At 36.5% G+C, this 15,500-nt stretch overlaps 1 protein-coding gene across 2 annotated transcripts in view; it reads left to right on the top strand.

Moving 5' to 3' along the window:
- Positions 1–15,186, top strand: part of LOC309512081 (breakpoint cluster region protein) — a 47,340-nt gene extending 32,154 nt beyond the window's left edge. For both annotated transcript variants that reach the window (XM_082187486.1, XM_082187487.1), the window contains 15 exons: positions 77–202; positions 294–455; positions 537–656; positions 949–1,024; positions 1,188–1,292; positions 1,394–1,468; positions 2,719–2,816; positions 2,995–3,114; positions 8,099–8,158; positions 9,858–9,967; positions 11,225–11,364; positions 11,477–11,611; positions 11,708–11,813; positions 12,832–12,994; positions 13,131–15,186. In XM_082187486.1, the coding sequence (XP_082043612.1) occupies positions 77–202; positions 294–455; positions 537–656; positions 949–1,024; positions 1,188–1,292; positions 1,394–1,468; positions 2,719–2,816; positions 2,995–3,114; positions 8,099–8,158; positions 9,858–9,967; positions 11,225–11,364; positions 11,477–11,611; positions 11,708–11,813; positions 12,832–12,994; positions 13,131–13,220 (1,686 nt within the window). In that variant the 3' untranslated portion in view covers positions 13,221–15,186. The remainder of the gene's footprint in view (positions 1–76; positions 203–293; positions 456–536; positions 657–948; positions 1,025–1,187; positions 1,293–1,393; positions 1,469–2,718; positions 2,817–2,994; positions 3,115–8,098; positions 8,159–9,857; positions 9,968–11,224; positions 11,365–11,476; positions 11,612–11,707; positions 11,814–12,831; positions 12,995–13,130) is intronic.
- The last annotated feature ends 314 nt before the right edge of the window (positions 15,187–15,500 follow it).

The raw sequence follows: 15,500 nt of genomic DNA on the forward strand, positions 1-15,500 counted from the left end.
TTTTATAGAAATATAAGACAGTTATTGTTTTGAAAGTATTGTCATGCATTTTAAAGTCATCCTAATGTCTTTAAAGAATCGACAGCTTCTCAGAGACCAGTTTATGGTGGAGTTAGTAGAAGGGGCACGAAAACTTCGCCATGTCTTCCTCTTCACCGACCTGCTGCTTTGCGCCAAATTGAAGAAACAAACCGGAGGGCAAGTCAATCTTTATTAAACTTCATTTTCTTCTCCTCATCTTCATTGTCACATATGTGACACCCTGGTTTCTGTGTCTCCCAATGTTTAGGAAGGGGCAGCAGTACGACTGTAAGTGGTATATCCCGCTAGCTGATGTCACCTTTCAGACCATTGATGAATCCGAGTCCTCCCCGGTCCCCCAGATACCAGAGGAGGAGATAGATTCCATAAAGGTCAAGATCTCCCAGATCAAGAACGAGATCCAGAGAGAAAAGGTAGATGAAGGCATTCGTTAGAAATGCTTTTCTTCAGCAAACAGTCAGCTTTGTGCTAATTGTTTCCCATCTCGTGTTCAGAGAGTGTGTAAAGGAGGTAAAGCCCTTGATCGCCTCAGGAAGAAACTGTGCGAACAGGAATCGCTGCTGCTACTCATGTCTCCATGCATGGCCTTCAGAGTCAGTAACAGGAATGGCAAGGTGAATCAATACCAAAAATCTGCAGTCTGTGTTTGCATTTGCTTAAAAGTTCTTTAAGACTTTTGAAAACTTAAAGGGATAGTTTCCCCAATTTTTTTTTATTCTGACATCAATTACTTGCACTAATATTGTTTCTATTTTCATGTTATGGAAGATAGCTGAAAAATAACAAAGATTGGAATTCTATAATATATTTGTCTAAAAAGAAAACACACCAATTTTAAAACTGACAATTCAAACAAGCCGTCCGCAAAAGTTCTTATTTCTTGTGCGTTTTATTTCTTTATTTCAGGGCTACACATTCCTTATTTCGTCTGATTACGAGCGAGAAGAATGGAGGGAGATCATTCGGGAGCAGCAGAAAAAGTGTAAGCGCTGCTATTCCTCACAGAAACCTTCCTAGCTTCCAGTAAAATCACAGCGGGATTCCGTAAACTGCTCTTTTCCTTCAGAGAGAGTGACTTAGTTAAATTCAGATGTTGGTGGCTTCACTGACCAAGCCTCTCTTGATTTCTGAATGTCTTCTCCCAGGTTTCAAGAGTTTTTCTTTGACTTCGCTGGAGTTGCAGATGCTCACCAACTCCTGCGTGAAGCTACAGACGGTTCACAGTGTTCCTCTGACAATCAATAAAGAAGGTGAGTGCCTTTTTATTTGCTTCGTTAAGAACTATTTGCATGTCTTTCTTTCTAGTGTATCTGAAACTTGTCATGACTTTAATTGCTTTTTCCCCTAATAGATGATGAATCCACGGGGCTGTATGGCTTTCTGAATGTGATTGTCCATTCTGCAACAGGGCTGAAACAGAGCTCGAGTAAGTTGTCTGGCACGCAATGTCTCACCTAGTTTATGAGACTGGAGCGGTGTGTTTTTTTGGTGGTTGCAATTAGATGGAGTGAAATCCGGCTCGCAGTAATCATTAAATTATTGAATGCCTCCCTAATATGTGCGCACATGCATGAAAACACCTGACATGCTCCCTGCTGTTGTTGGGCAGAGTTTTCTATGAGCAGCTGTGGAACGGGGGGATTAACAGGGAACACTGCGTTCCTTCTTAAATCGGACTTTCCATCGTTAATTTCCGTCTCTCTTTGTGAAGCTGCCTGGCTTAAGAAACTCGCTCATTTATTGTTACTGGTTTCTTATAGCCTTTGTCCCCTATATAATCTTCCTTAATGTAGAGTAGGGTTGAACGGCATGAACGTATAAACCAAAAGCTCTTCACACACAGTGGTCGACTTAGAGAGGCTGTGTTACAGTGAAGGCTGTTCTTAGGCACGATTTGAAGCCAGTGTTTATTAAATAATCTAGTGTATTAATAATTATAATGAAAAGTAGATTGATCAAAAGTGACAAAACAAAATACAAGACCGACAAAGTAAAGACATTCATAATGCTATTTCTTTGAAAGATTTATGTTTCAAATAAACACTATTCTTTTGAGGTTTCTATTCCTCAATGAATCCTGAAAAAATATATCATGGTTTTCTCAAAAATATTAAGCAGCACAACTGTGATCATATGACAATTTTCTTGAGCACCAAATCAGCATGTTTGTATGATTTCTGAAGGATCATGTGACACTGAAGAAAATTCAGCTTTGCCGTCACAGGAATGACATTACATTACATTTTTTTAATTTTTTATTTCACTATTACAGTTTTTACTGTATTTTTTATCAAACAAATGCAGTGTTGGTGAGCATAAGAGACTTCCAGAGGTCACATAAAAATCATACCGACTCCAGTAGTTTAAATAAATATATAATCTGATCTTATTTTTTATATATATCTTGTATTTTTTCACATTTTATTTATAAAGCCTTTTATTCAGTAAATCATAAAAAAATAACATAAGAAAAAAATACAACTTAGAAAATAACTATCATGGAATATACTTGATATCTAAGCTATAAATATTGTGATTTTGCTCATATTGCCTTCTAATACTTTTACCTTTAACTTTATTTGGAAAATAACTTTCAGTTTTATATATATATATATATATATTTGAAAATGGTTTTATATGTAACCAGCTTGTTGTCTGTTCTCTCCCTCACCTCAGATCTGTACTGTACGCTAGAGGTGGACTCTTTCGGCTACTTTGTGAACAAAGCAAAAACTCGTGTGTACAGAGACACCACAGAGCCAAACTGGAATGAGGTCAGAACTGCAGCACACACTTACCTGCAAAAACATGAAATCTATATAGTGTTAGAAAGACAGATATAATAATTATATTAGTGATTATGTTACAGTTACTTTTATTTGAGAAGAAATTGCACCTTGCAGCTTTAAATATGAGAAGACATTATAATGCAAGCTGACTCTCTTTTCACAGGAGTTTGAGATTGAGCTGGAGGGCTCTCAGACCCTCAGACTGCTGTGTTACAGTAAGGTCAAACAGTGCATGGATGATGGAGAGAACATGGATCGCATCATGGCTAAGGGACAGATTCAGGTATGCTTGCTCATTATGTCCACTCATCACATGCAGGGACACCTTTATATGATGCTTGAATATTTTACGGAGCTTTGAGATGGTGAACTGCACATATCATTTGAGCAGTGGTTCCTCGCAGTGATCACAGAGCCCAGGGTTGATCTCACCAACAAACACCAGACAGTTAACAGCTTATTGTTTTGAACACTGCAGTTTTATTGAAAGTCGTTGTTAAGATTTTCGGAATTTCTCAGGTTTTCTTTCACATTACTTTTTTTGTAATAGTAGTACATTTTAGTTGGTCTGCAACTAAAACAATTGTATTAATTGATTAATCTGTTGATTAGGACAAGGACCAATTAAGAACAAAGTAAACAAAATATTAAATATTAAGTCAAATGATGTATTAAATTAAGTAATTAAATTAAGTCACTGGCTATTTACACTAAGTGCAAATAGTGATAAATGCTATTTACACTGTTTAAATGGCAAAATATTCTATTTACACTACGTAAAAATAGCAGTATTTTCTTTGCAATAAGTGTAAATAGTAGTTAGATGCTATATACTTATAGTGGCAGATACTGTTTGTTTGAACATTATTGTACATTAAACAGTATGCAATAATAACATAGTGTAAATTATTATATTTATTAAAGGATCCCGCCTTATTGGGACAATAAAGCCCTCTCTACCTATCCCTAACCCTTTAATATTAAACACACATTAGACACTTTATTTCCACTTTTCAAATATTTTCTTCATTTTTATTGAAAATAAATGCCTTTCTGATCTGATATGTGATGGGAAAAAGGAGTAGAGTGAGTTCGGCAAAAGGCGGATTCAAACACGGGTCGATTTGCGTCAAAACTTTCTGCCACTCACCTTACCCCTACACTATTGCTCCTGATGTCCATGCAGCATCATCCATAATTTTGTCTGACCCAACCAGACCTCAGTGGTTGGAGTTAGTGTAAATAGCCTCTGCCAACAAGACGGGCTATTTGCACTTAGTCTTGCCAACATGAAACTAAGCTTTGTGGCCTCATAAGGTTTTTTTTCCTACATAGAACTGCGTTTTAACTTCTGTAAAGTGATGTAACTGATGTAACTGTTTCTCTTTGCACAAATCCAAGCAATCGGCAATGAAATTGTTGATCATTTTTATTACTGATTTTATAGATTAGTCATGCATCCCAGGATAAAACAAGGCGGTGTACATATAATCTGCTAGTGACTAAGCATTTACATTTTTAATGCCTAATGCAATGAACCGAACAAAGCCGGTAAGTTGTTCAGGTAGATAATCCTGCCATATGCAGTGGTGTGGTCATGTCACCAGAGAAAACAGCAGAGGGAAGGCCTTGGGGAATTGCTTAGGTGTTGTGCTGGAGAAGGATTAGAGGGAATGTACTATGGATTGTCGTCAGAGTTGGAAGCACTCCAGAGAGAAAGTGGGACATGACACGCTGACAGAGTCCCAAAGGGGCAGGTGCGACATTACGGATGGGAGGAGTGAGGGTCTGTATCAGCAAATCAAAGTTTTTGTCTTAATCACGTGACCATTTGTTGCCATGGCAACCATAAGCATTTCCTTTGTGGCAACAGACTGTGTAGTTGTTTACTTCAAACACTCCAAGCGAGATCCTTTATACCTGTTTGTATAGGTTTAAAAGCTTCGGTTTCTTCTCATACGATTGTTACAACAGGATAAATAGCGATTGGAAGAACATAATATTGTCCTAAACTTTGGAAGTGCCACATTTCAGTGCTATAACCAGAAAAAACACCAAGCAAAACACTTGAAATTGTCTTGAATACATTTGTTGGAAGCTCAGCTGTCACACTGGGCCGTAATCATCAGGGTGGGTGGAGATTCAGTAGTTAATCCCAGGGCTCCATCTGTGGAACAGCTCTGTCAGGGGAGATCTGTGTGTGTGTGTGTGTGTGTACTCAAGACTATAGCAGACAAGATTCACAACAACAGGTTCATCCAGACCAGCATGAGAACGGTTTTACCAAAACACGCACTGCTTCAGGATCACATGGAACGCAAGCCTGCAATTGTGATAGGAGATCTGAATTTGACTGTGCTTCTGTGAACGGGGAGGGATTCGTGTTCCTGTATCCTGCTGCTTCTTGTCAATAACAGTAGCTTCCTCTGAGGAACCCGAGTAAGATGGGCAATAAGGACCAGATCCTGAATGGTGAAGAGCATTATGGTCGAATGAAGGCTGTGAGCAGTAAACTGATGAAGGAAGAACTCATTAGCAGCTGTGAAGTGGAGGAAGAGGAGAAACAGGAGGAGGAAGAGGAGGTGGATATTGGCCTCAGGAGAGGTCCCAGCACCGGGGCTCGACTCTGGGGGAGAGTTCGCAGCACGCTCCTCAGGCAGAAGGTAACGGAAGCCTCACCTCCTCGTGTGAGGAATTCTGGAAATGAGAAACTTGCTTTGAGATGCATTATTAAGCAGGCTGGTTAGGAATTCAGTTAGTAAAGTGTTTGATGTGGATTTTACCATCAATCATTGCAAGAACATTTTTCTTTGATCTGTATTTTGTGGCATCGGTAAAACAGTTGGGTGTGAATTGTTTTGGTAAAACTATACAACAGAAATTGTGATTTGAAAGCTATTAAGGCTTGAGAATGAGTACATAAGACACCCTGGTGTACAGCAGGGCTTTCATACCTCCAGGGGGCAGCAAGGGGCTGCTGGGGTCAAGATACATTTATATACAGGATCGGTCAAAAGTTTGGAAACATTAAGGATTTTTTTATGTTTTTGAAATAAATAAAAAAACACCTTATCTTATCTTTATCAAAAATCACCTTAATCTTACCAAGGCTGCATTATTTGATTAAAAATACAGTAAAAAAAGTAATACTGTGAAGTATTATTACAATATAAATTAACTGGTGTCTGTTGTAATATATTTTGAAATGTAATTTATTCCTGTGATGCAAAGCTGAATTTTCAGTAACATTTTTAGTCTTCAGTGTCACATGATCCTTCAGAAATCATCAAAAACATAACCGTGCTTTATTATGAATAAACACAGCTCAAGATCAACATCAAGGGGTGTAACAATATATCGTGTTACAATATATCACAATACAAAAATGCAACAAATTGTGTATAGTTTCTAGAGTAAAATTTCTGTGAGGAAAAAAAATCTATTTTACAGAGTTTTAGTGTCAGCATTAAAAAAAAAGCACTACATTAACCCCTTACTAGACCCCCCATTTTAGCAAGTGGGGCATACATGACATACTCAAAATAAAAATGTTGCTGCTCATAAGTCATTATGAATAGACACATAACCAACATATATTTAGAAAGCCAAAACTTGAGAGTTCTAGACTCAGAATTATTCGGACTGTTATTAATATGGAGATATATAAGCTCAAACATAAAAACAAAAACAAAAAATATCAAGAATATATTTATTAAATGTATAAAATATTGTGTAAATGTAGTATAACATTTTATAACCACAACTAAAGTGAAACCACAAGTGTGGTCATGATTCATTTCAAATCTGAGGATGATATCTCTAAAATGATGCATTATACGAAGCATTTTGTAAGATCATGTCAGGGGGGGTTTTAGAGAAGGCTGGTAAGATGCTTATCAAATATGTTATTGCCCTGTAAACACCCATTTGCAGTCTTTGACTCATGTCTGGCGAGGAGATCTGCTCCATTCATGCTCTGTTGTTGTCAATCTACGAACCTTTCACACTTCTGTGTCTCTACTATATATAATGTTGAATATAATGTATAATAATGCAATGGGGAAATATTTGTGGGTCCTGATAATGCCAAATGTCTTATGTTACCTGTAAAAAGTGGCCTACGTTATTTAAAATATATCTAGTCATTGACAAAGTGCAAGCATATTCATCTAAAATAATTCTGTATTTTCAGCTTCAGAATCATGAATATTCTTATTCTGGTGACGCCATTGTTCTGTGCATTGGGTTACCAGCACCAAGTCCAAGCAGTAGTAATTTTCACCTCCGTTGTAATATCAAATTTAGCATTTTAATCAACCGTACATTTTTGTTAACCTTTTACCAAATTGACGTATCGCAATAATATTGTATTGTGAGTTCAGTATCGTTATATGTATCGAATCGTGACATGAGGGTATCGTCCTCTTATGCTAGACCAGGACTTAATTTATTTGATCAAAAAAAGTAAAAACAGTAATATTGTGAAATATTTTTACAATTGAAAATAACTGTTTTCTGTTTGAATATATGTGATGGTGATACTGTGATGACAAAGCTGAACTTTCACATTTCCTTCAGAAATCATTCTAATATGCTGATTTGTTGGTCAAGAATCATTTCTTATTATTATCAATATTGATATCAGTATACTCTTGTATGATGATGAAAAATGCTGTCTGAACATCTGTTTACAGAATATGACATTGATTGTTGCTGTCATTTCACCATGTTCTAGTGCACCAGTTGCCTCTCAAATGAGATAAATCAGATTTGTTGGCATGAGTAAAACCAACCAATCAATACAAGTCTTTCCTTTGGCAGCAAGCTGGTAAATTATGTTGTCACATCAACCATAGCAGATCACAATAAATACAAACTGACATCTGGTATTAGAGACACTGGATTGATACTGACAACTGATTATGTGGACGTTATGTAATACTGGGCATAAGACTAAGGAAGATGGACATATCATAAAGAAGGGATACGGTTTGGATCATAATATTCTTTTGGTTGTGCATTTCTGTTATTTTAAGTGATTGTGCCTGTAAGTATTGTGCATTGATCTGTACGATATGCATACTTTGTGCCTGGACAGCCATCGTCACTTGTCCTGGCTCAGCTCATTTGTATATTTATTTTGCAAAATATAGATACTTTCCAGTAGCGTGTTCACGGAGTTGCCATTTTTAGCAGGTGACTCTGTGTTTGGGTCGCACTCAGATAAGGATTATCCTCTTGATTGACATTTGTCCCTATTTTCACAGCTGGATCCTCAATCGCTGCAGGGTAAAGACTGGCAGAGGACAGTAATCAGCATGAATGGGGTCAGTGTGGCTCATCCTGCACAATAATAACACCTTTACTAATAATAGGAGCAATCACTTTATTAAATGTTCCAAAGTCCATTTACATTTAAATAGGCCAGCACACTTTGATTGAGATCATCTGTGTATCTGTAAATATAATTGATTTTGCTGTGTCATAGCAGAGAACTGTGAAACATATGATGATATAACCATATGTAGTGCATATTTAGGTGCTGATTACTTTGCAGATTTTGTAAGATATTTAAATTAGATTGTGTAGAAATAGTTTTTGTATTTATTATTCCCTAATACTGTATAACAGATACATTTCAGTAATTTCATTTGTCAGAACAATAACTAAAATTGCTAAAATGACAGTTTCAACTCTATATAAATACAGTACTGTTCAATAGTTGGGTCAGCATGATTTTTTAAATGTTTTTGAAAGTAATCTTGCATGTTTAAGGCTGCATTTATTTGATCAAAAATACTGAAGACAAAAAGTATTGTGAGATATTATTACAATTTAAAAGAACTATTTTAATGTGTTTCAAAATGTAGTTTATTTTTGTGACAGCAAAGCTGAATTTTTAGCATCATTACGCTAGTCTTCAGGGTCACATGATCCTTCAGAAATCATTCTAATATGCTGATTTGATGCTCAAGTTATTATAATTAATTTTGAAAACAGTTGTGCTGCTCAATATTTTTGTGTAAACCGTGCTACATTTTTTCAAGTTTCTTTGATAAATACAAATGCACAGCATCTGTTTGACATAGAAATCTCAGTCACTTTTGATCAATTTAATGCATCCTTGCTGAATAAAAGTATTAATTTCTTAAGCTTTTGAACATGCGTGTGTGTGTGTGTGTGTGTACAGTTGTGGTCAGAATTATTGGCACCCCTGGTAAATATGATCAAAGATGGCTGTAAAAATAAATGTGCATTGTTTAGGCTTTCTGACTTCAAGACTCAACTAATCTCTGCAATTCTCCAGCTGACCTTTTTAATTATTGCCCTGATGATGTAAATGGGGATTTTCAATGCTTTAGCTACTTTCTTACAGCCATTTTCTATTTTGTGTAGCTCAACAATCTTTTGCTACACATCAGAACTATATTCTTTGGTTTTACTCATTTTGATGAATGATTAAGCAAATTTGGCCTTTTGTGTTTCCTCATATTTAAACTCCTGTTAAAGAAGTCATAGCTAGACAATTTCATGTTCCTTGTTACCCTGGTGTGCTAAAATATTTAAATATTAATGGGAATATACCTCAGAGATATTTTACTCATTAACAATTCAAGGGGTGCCAATAATTATGGCCGACGTGTTTTGAAGAAAAGCATTTATTTCATAATGTGATTTACCTTTTTAATGTTATTTATTTTTACAGCCATCTTTGATCTTTTTACCAGGGGTGCCAATAATTCTGACCACAACTATATATACATAGACACACACACACACTACTGGTTATATCTACTTACATCCTCCAATCAATAGTTAACAATAATTTGTCTTCCATAAAGTTTTAGCAGTATGAAGCATTGATGGATTATCTTGGTCATGTGGCTTGATTTTAAGCTGATGGCCACAGCTTACAGTGATTTAATTCTTGATTATATGATAGGTGAGATTGAGCACAGAGCTCTTTTGTTCTCATCAGTGAGATGTTTTTATAAAAAAGTTGTGCACATTCATCACTCTCTCCAGATTGAGGTCAAGCTGTCTATGCGGTTTACCAGCAGAGAGTTCAGTCTGAAGAGGATGCCCTCCAGGAAGCAGTCCGGAGTGTTTGGGGTCAAAATCGGGGCCGTCATTAAGTGAGTCAACCTACAGATCAATCTATCCAGTGTATGACTCATATAAATACATGATATAAAACACAGTATTAATATAATGGATATAATATTGTTTTTTCCCTCATTACAAAAAGTTATTTTTGTATAAATAAATTAATAGTATTTAAATTGTCCAATCACATTAGACTATTCCAGTCTTATCAGTAGCCTAATAAAAGCTGTTTTTCTTTACATGGAGCTGGTCTCCTCATGGTGGCTTCCATGTTGTGATCACATGACCAGCCAAACACTACTTATTTTTACTTTGCATCCCCCTTATTTTTATATAATTTCATAGGTGGAAACTTTAGTTTTTGAGTAATACTGCATTCACACCACTAGATGTCAGTTTAAGCCAAAAAGGCTAGCGAGTGCACTATTATTTATAAATTAATAAAGTTATATTGTATTGTAAAAGTCAATCGTGATTCAATCATAAAAGCAGTCACATTCCACTCACACATCTCTCACTCCAAGAGCAACACCAGTCAGATATCAGCCATGTTTCCCATAATTTAGAAGACACAGGGACCCTTCTTAGAGTGTTTTCATAGACCCACCTGACTCAAATGAGGTTTCATAAAAATAAGGAGGGGGAACACTTCCTTTTAATAAAGCTGAGGAAAGGTGGTCTTCGTCAGAAGGGTTTTTAAAAGCAGAAAGGAAAACAGAAAGCAACCCCATTATGGACTTCCTGAGAAACAGGAAGAAATTATTATTAAAGGCAAGGGTTTGCCAAGGGCTTCCCTCAGAGGACTGCAATAAAAACAGGACTGTGGATTTAGGAATTAGACTCTCAGATATGCATTTTTCATAGTTTAACAGCAATGCATAAGGGTGAAGTATTACTCTGTACTAATAGTTGTTTAAAAAAAAAAACATGACAGTTTTGGGAGGGAATTATGCTGGACAAAATGTTCATTTTCCCTGGTGGCCTCATTATGATGTTGATATTGGAATGCTCTGTCAGGATAATGCAGATGTAGGTTTAAATATAGGCTGTGAGAACGTTGATACCACAAAGTCATTTTTCCTTTCATAGTGATCAAATAAACAAGCTCTTTGAATATGCTTGGGGTTATTTTACATCCCAGAAATGGGCCAAAAGATTTCCCATAATTTTCTGTGGTCGTAGAATTTACAGCTTTAAATACTGACGACAACCAAAAACAGCGCACATCAACTGAAATATATTTTCCAGATGCTCGGTGTTGACTTGTGTGTGTTTGTTCCTCTCAGACGGGAGCACTCCAAAGTGCCTCTCATTGTGAGACAGTGTGTGGAGGAGATTGAGCGCAGAGGGATGGAGGAAGTGGGCATCTATCGTGTCTCTGGTGTGGCCACAGACATCCAGGCCCTGAAAGCTGCCTTCGATGCCAGTGAGTACTGTAGCACTTCTTGCAGGGATGACCTAAATAAAAGTATTAAAATATATGATATTATATATTTAATATCATACACATTTTTGATATGGCTTTTGTGACTCAACAGACAATAAAGACGTTTCAGTCATGATGAGTGAGATGGACGTGAATGCCATTGCTGGAACACTGAAGCTTTACTTCAGAGAGCTTCCTGAGCCCCTCTTCACCGATGAACTCTATGCAAATTTCTCTGAAGGCATTGGTTAGTTGAGAGTTTTTCAAGTTCTGATGAATAATTGTTTATATAAAACAGTTCACATTAATAATTTATTGGGTTTTTTCCCCCCATTTCCTTCAGCGTTGTCGGACAGTGTTGCAAAGGAAAGCTGTATGCTGAACTTGTTGCTCTCACTTCCCGAACCAAACCTGCTGACCTTCCTGTTTCTGCTGGACCATCTGAAGAGGTGAAGATTGTCTCATCAATTTCAATAATATGATTCCTAAGTGAATGCTTGTAAAAACCCGATCCCAATCTAGGAACCATAATATTATAGAAACCACCTTAAACACCCTATCCTTTTTTTTTTTTTAAACACTATCTACTGCATAGCAGCGCACTGCACTGCACTTTTTTTATATATTTTTTTACAAAAGTATATGTAAATTAGGGCTGTCAACAGAATAGAATAATCACAATTGATCTCATAAAAAATAAGCAGAAAGACATATTAAACTGAGTGAATAAATTAAATGCGTTTATTTTTGTCTTCATGCCGGGTGCAAACTATACGATTTCTAATAGTCCTTTATGACTCTTGCTTGTCGGACTGTATGAACATGATCACTGCTGTAAGCCAAGTCACACTGTAGGATCTCAGTTGTCATTAATGTCAGTCAAGTAAAGGGTGATAAAAACGGACGCACACAAGAAGACTCGTCCGAGGTTTTACATCATCAATCGCATTCGGTGACTGTGAGCTGCAATTACATGTGGGGTAGAAATGGTGGCTAGCAAACAAAAACAATCTTTAACGTTAATTTTATCATGACTTTACTTAAAAACGAAGATTTGTGTGTGAAGGAAGTGGTCATTTTTTTGTTGTTGTCTCACTAATTGCGTCATCGTTTTCTGCGCTCCTATTGGTTTTTGATTTGACGGTTGACGTAGGAAAAGCCACACTGCAGAATTGCGCCTAAAAACTTCTGACAATGCCAGAATTTGAAGAAAAATTTAACGCAATGGTCATTAATAAGCTGTCGGTGAACATGTCAAACTAGCGGTCAAGGACTTTAGGTTTTGGCCTAGGATCATAGGAATCTTTTAGGATCCACACATTTTTTTTTTTTTTTTTTTTGTGCAAGCAAGCACCATTCACATTTTCTTCAGATCTAGTATTACTTGTGTTCTTTGAATCATTTCCAAGAGTCAGATTTGTTTTCGACCTACACTACGACTGAAACGCTCTTCGTTGTTTCCCTCAGGGTGGCTGAGAATGAGAGCTTCAACAAGATGTCCTTCCACAATCTCGCCACAGTGTTCGGCCCAACCCTCCTTCGCCCTTCTGAGAAGGACAGTAAAATTCCAGCCAATCCCACACAGCCCATCTCTATGAGTGACAGCTGGTCTTTTGAGGTCATGTCTCAGGTAACACATGTACACTAAGTTCTAGAATACTAGAGTTCTGGTTTTAACTGTCCGAAATGAGTCATGAACAAAATAATGGTTCTGTTGATGTATTGGTTGGATCTGTTGGTCAGATTGTTCCTCTTCATCTCTATAGGTCCAGGTATTACTATACTTCCTGCAGCTGGAGACGATCCCTACTCCAGATAGTAAACGTCAGAGTATGCTCTTCTCCACAGAGGTTTGAAGAGAAGCTCCAGGTGCATTATCGTGTGAAATGCCCTGGGAATGAAGTGATTCAGCATGTGACCAATAGAGGGCATCAAAAACCTACTGAAATTTTCCAAGCGGAGTGAATTCCCAACTGCATCAGTAGCATTCTGTTGATATTTCTGGAGAAATTCACAGTGAAGAATGACAAACCAGTCTGATATCTTCTCACGGACTCACTGTTACAAGCACTTAAAGTTACATTCAACATTCAGGTGATGTTGTTTATTTTCACTGTCATCCATTGTAACTTTTCTGACTGAATGGTGAGTGCCAAGCTTTCTCGTAGGTCATTGGGTGGTGAATGTTATTCTTGCGTTTTGTCTTGTTCCTTTCAGCACTGTGGGTTTATAAAGAATTACAAATTCCAGTTTTCCATGACCGTTTTATTTGATCTGACATTTTGCTCACCTATGATTTATGTCTTCCCGTGGCGAGGGCTACGGAACATCTGAACACTCAAATCACGAGGAACACATTTATATGGCCCTTTTCTGATGGATAAAACACAGCGCAGAGAATTCAGATGTGAAATTCTTTAACCAATGTGTTACTATGGTCAACATAGTAGCAGTCTTAATGGTTCATGACCAAAAAGAAACTATACAGTGGCACAATTATAGTTTCTACCACTCCCAAGATTCCCAAGAAAATACATTGTTCGATTTATGAAAACATTTCCCTATTTTATGTCACATAAATCCACTTAATATTGAATTACTGAGCCTATATTAAAAAATACAGTACACATGGGTAATATCACATGACATTATAGGACTAGAACACTGAATCTTTCAGTGCTTTTCTAAATGGAAACCTCACATAACTTAGAATACAAACAGTAAAACTAGTTTTAAATCTTTATATCATATAAGGCATTGCATGTTATGCATACATGCTTAACCGTAACTGATGGACTTAATACTGTATATTAAAATGAATATAGGAGTTCTCCATCACAATAATATCACTGCTACTACACTCCTATTATTGAGCAAAAATTAACTTAATTCAAACACTGTAAATCTTTCTTGTTTAATGGTTTGGGATCTTTTTTTTTTTCTCTTTTTTTTTGCTGTTCACAAAACTTGCAAGCACTTTGCGATCCTGAACAGTGCCAATACCTTGCCCTGTTAAGTGTGTATGTAAATTGTTTAGTTTTTAATGGCTAATGTGCATATATCTGTAATATGTTGTTCAGTACAAAGGAGAGGTTGTGTATTGTTAGGATGTCATGTAACATGCAGGCATGTTGATTTGTTTATGACTTCTGTTCCTTTAGAGATTACCTTTAGTTATTGTACGACAAAGAGTCTTTACGCTTGCGTGTTTTCCTTTAGAGTAAGGAAAACCGAGACATTCCTGTAATTGTGTTGAAGATCATTGCCTTTCTCTGTTCTTATTCCATTGTATGTTCCAGAATCTGCACTTCCTTTATCAAAGTCCTACTGGAATTACAACTATAGCCATTCCTCGCTTTTCTCTCTTTTATTTGGTCCATTACACACTGTACTGATGAAGATATTCCTGGCTGCCATTTTACAACCCAGCCTCCATGATGAGGAAATGTTCTGTATATGGATAAGTATTGCACAGTATGGATTAAGGAGATGAATCACAATAAACTCCTTCATCCTCTTGTTTCCTCGGAGCCGTTGACTGTTCTGTGTGTTTATCTGACCGATGGCCAAGTACATTAAACGTTCCTCAAAAAGAGATAGCATTACTCCCCAGAAGACGTTAGGACACAGCGGTTTGCGTTCAGCATTCCTTCCTCTTCTGAAGCTCTATTGTGAAACGATAGTCTTCGTTTATTGTTTATACTGGACAATACTCAAACTGCACAATGCTACACTTGTACGGCAGATCTGTTTAAGTGTGGTCATAATGTGATTCTGTACAAAGTAGATGAATAATAAACATGATGTTGGTTGAAAAGATAATTGCAATTCCCATGTTTTTGTTGATGTTTTATAAACAATGAACTGACATAAAATGTACCTAGAATAATAGATGAACACAGTTTTAAACACAGAAATGATTCTGATATGCTGATTTGGGGCTCATAAAACATTAATTATTATTGTAAATATTGAAAACAGTTGTGCTGCTTAATTTTGTTTAAAAAAAACATCATACTTTTATTTTAATAAGTTTATTTTAATAATTCATTTATTGGGTAACACTTCACAATAAGGTTCATTAATGTATTAACTAACCATGAACAATACATTTGTTACAGTATTTATTAATCTTT

Source organism: Leuciscus leuciscus (genome assembly GCF_965113295.1).
Source record: "Leuciscus leuciscus genome assembly, chromosome: 13".
In the NCBI taxonomy this organism is placed as follows: Eukaryota; Metazoa; Chordata; class Actinopteri; order Cypriniformes; family Leuciscidae; genus Leuciscus; species Leuciscus leuciscus.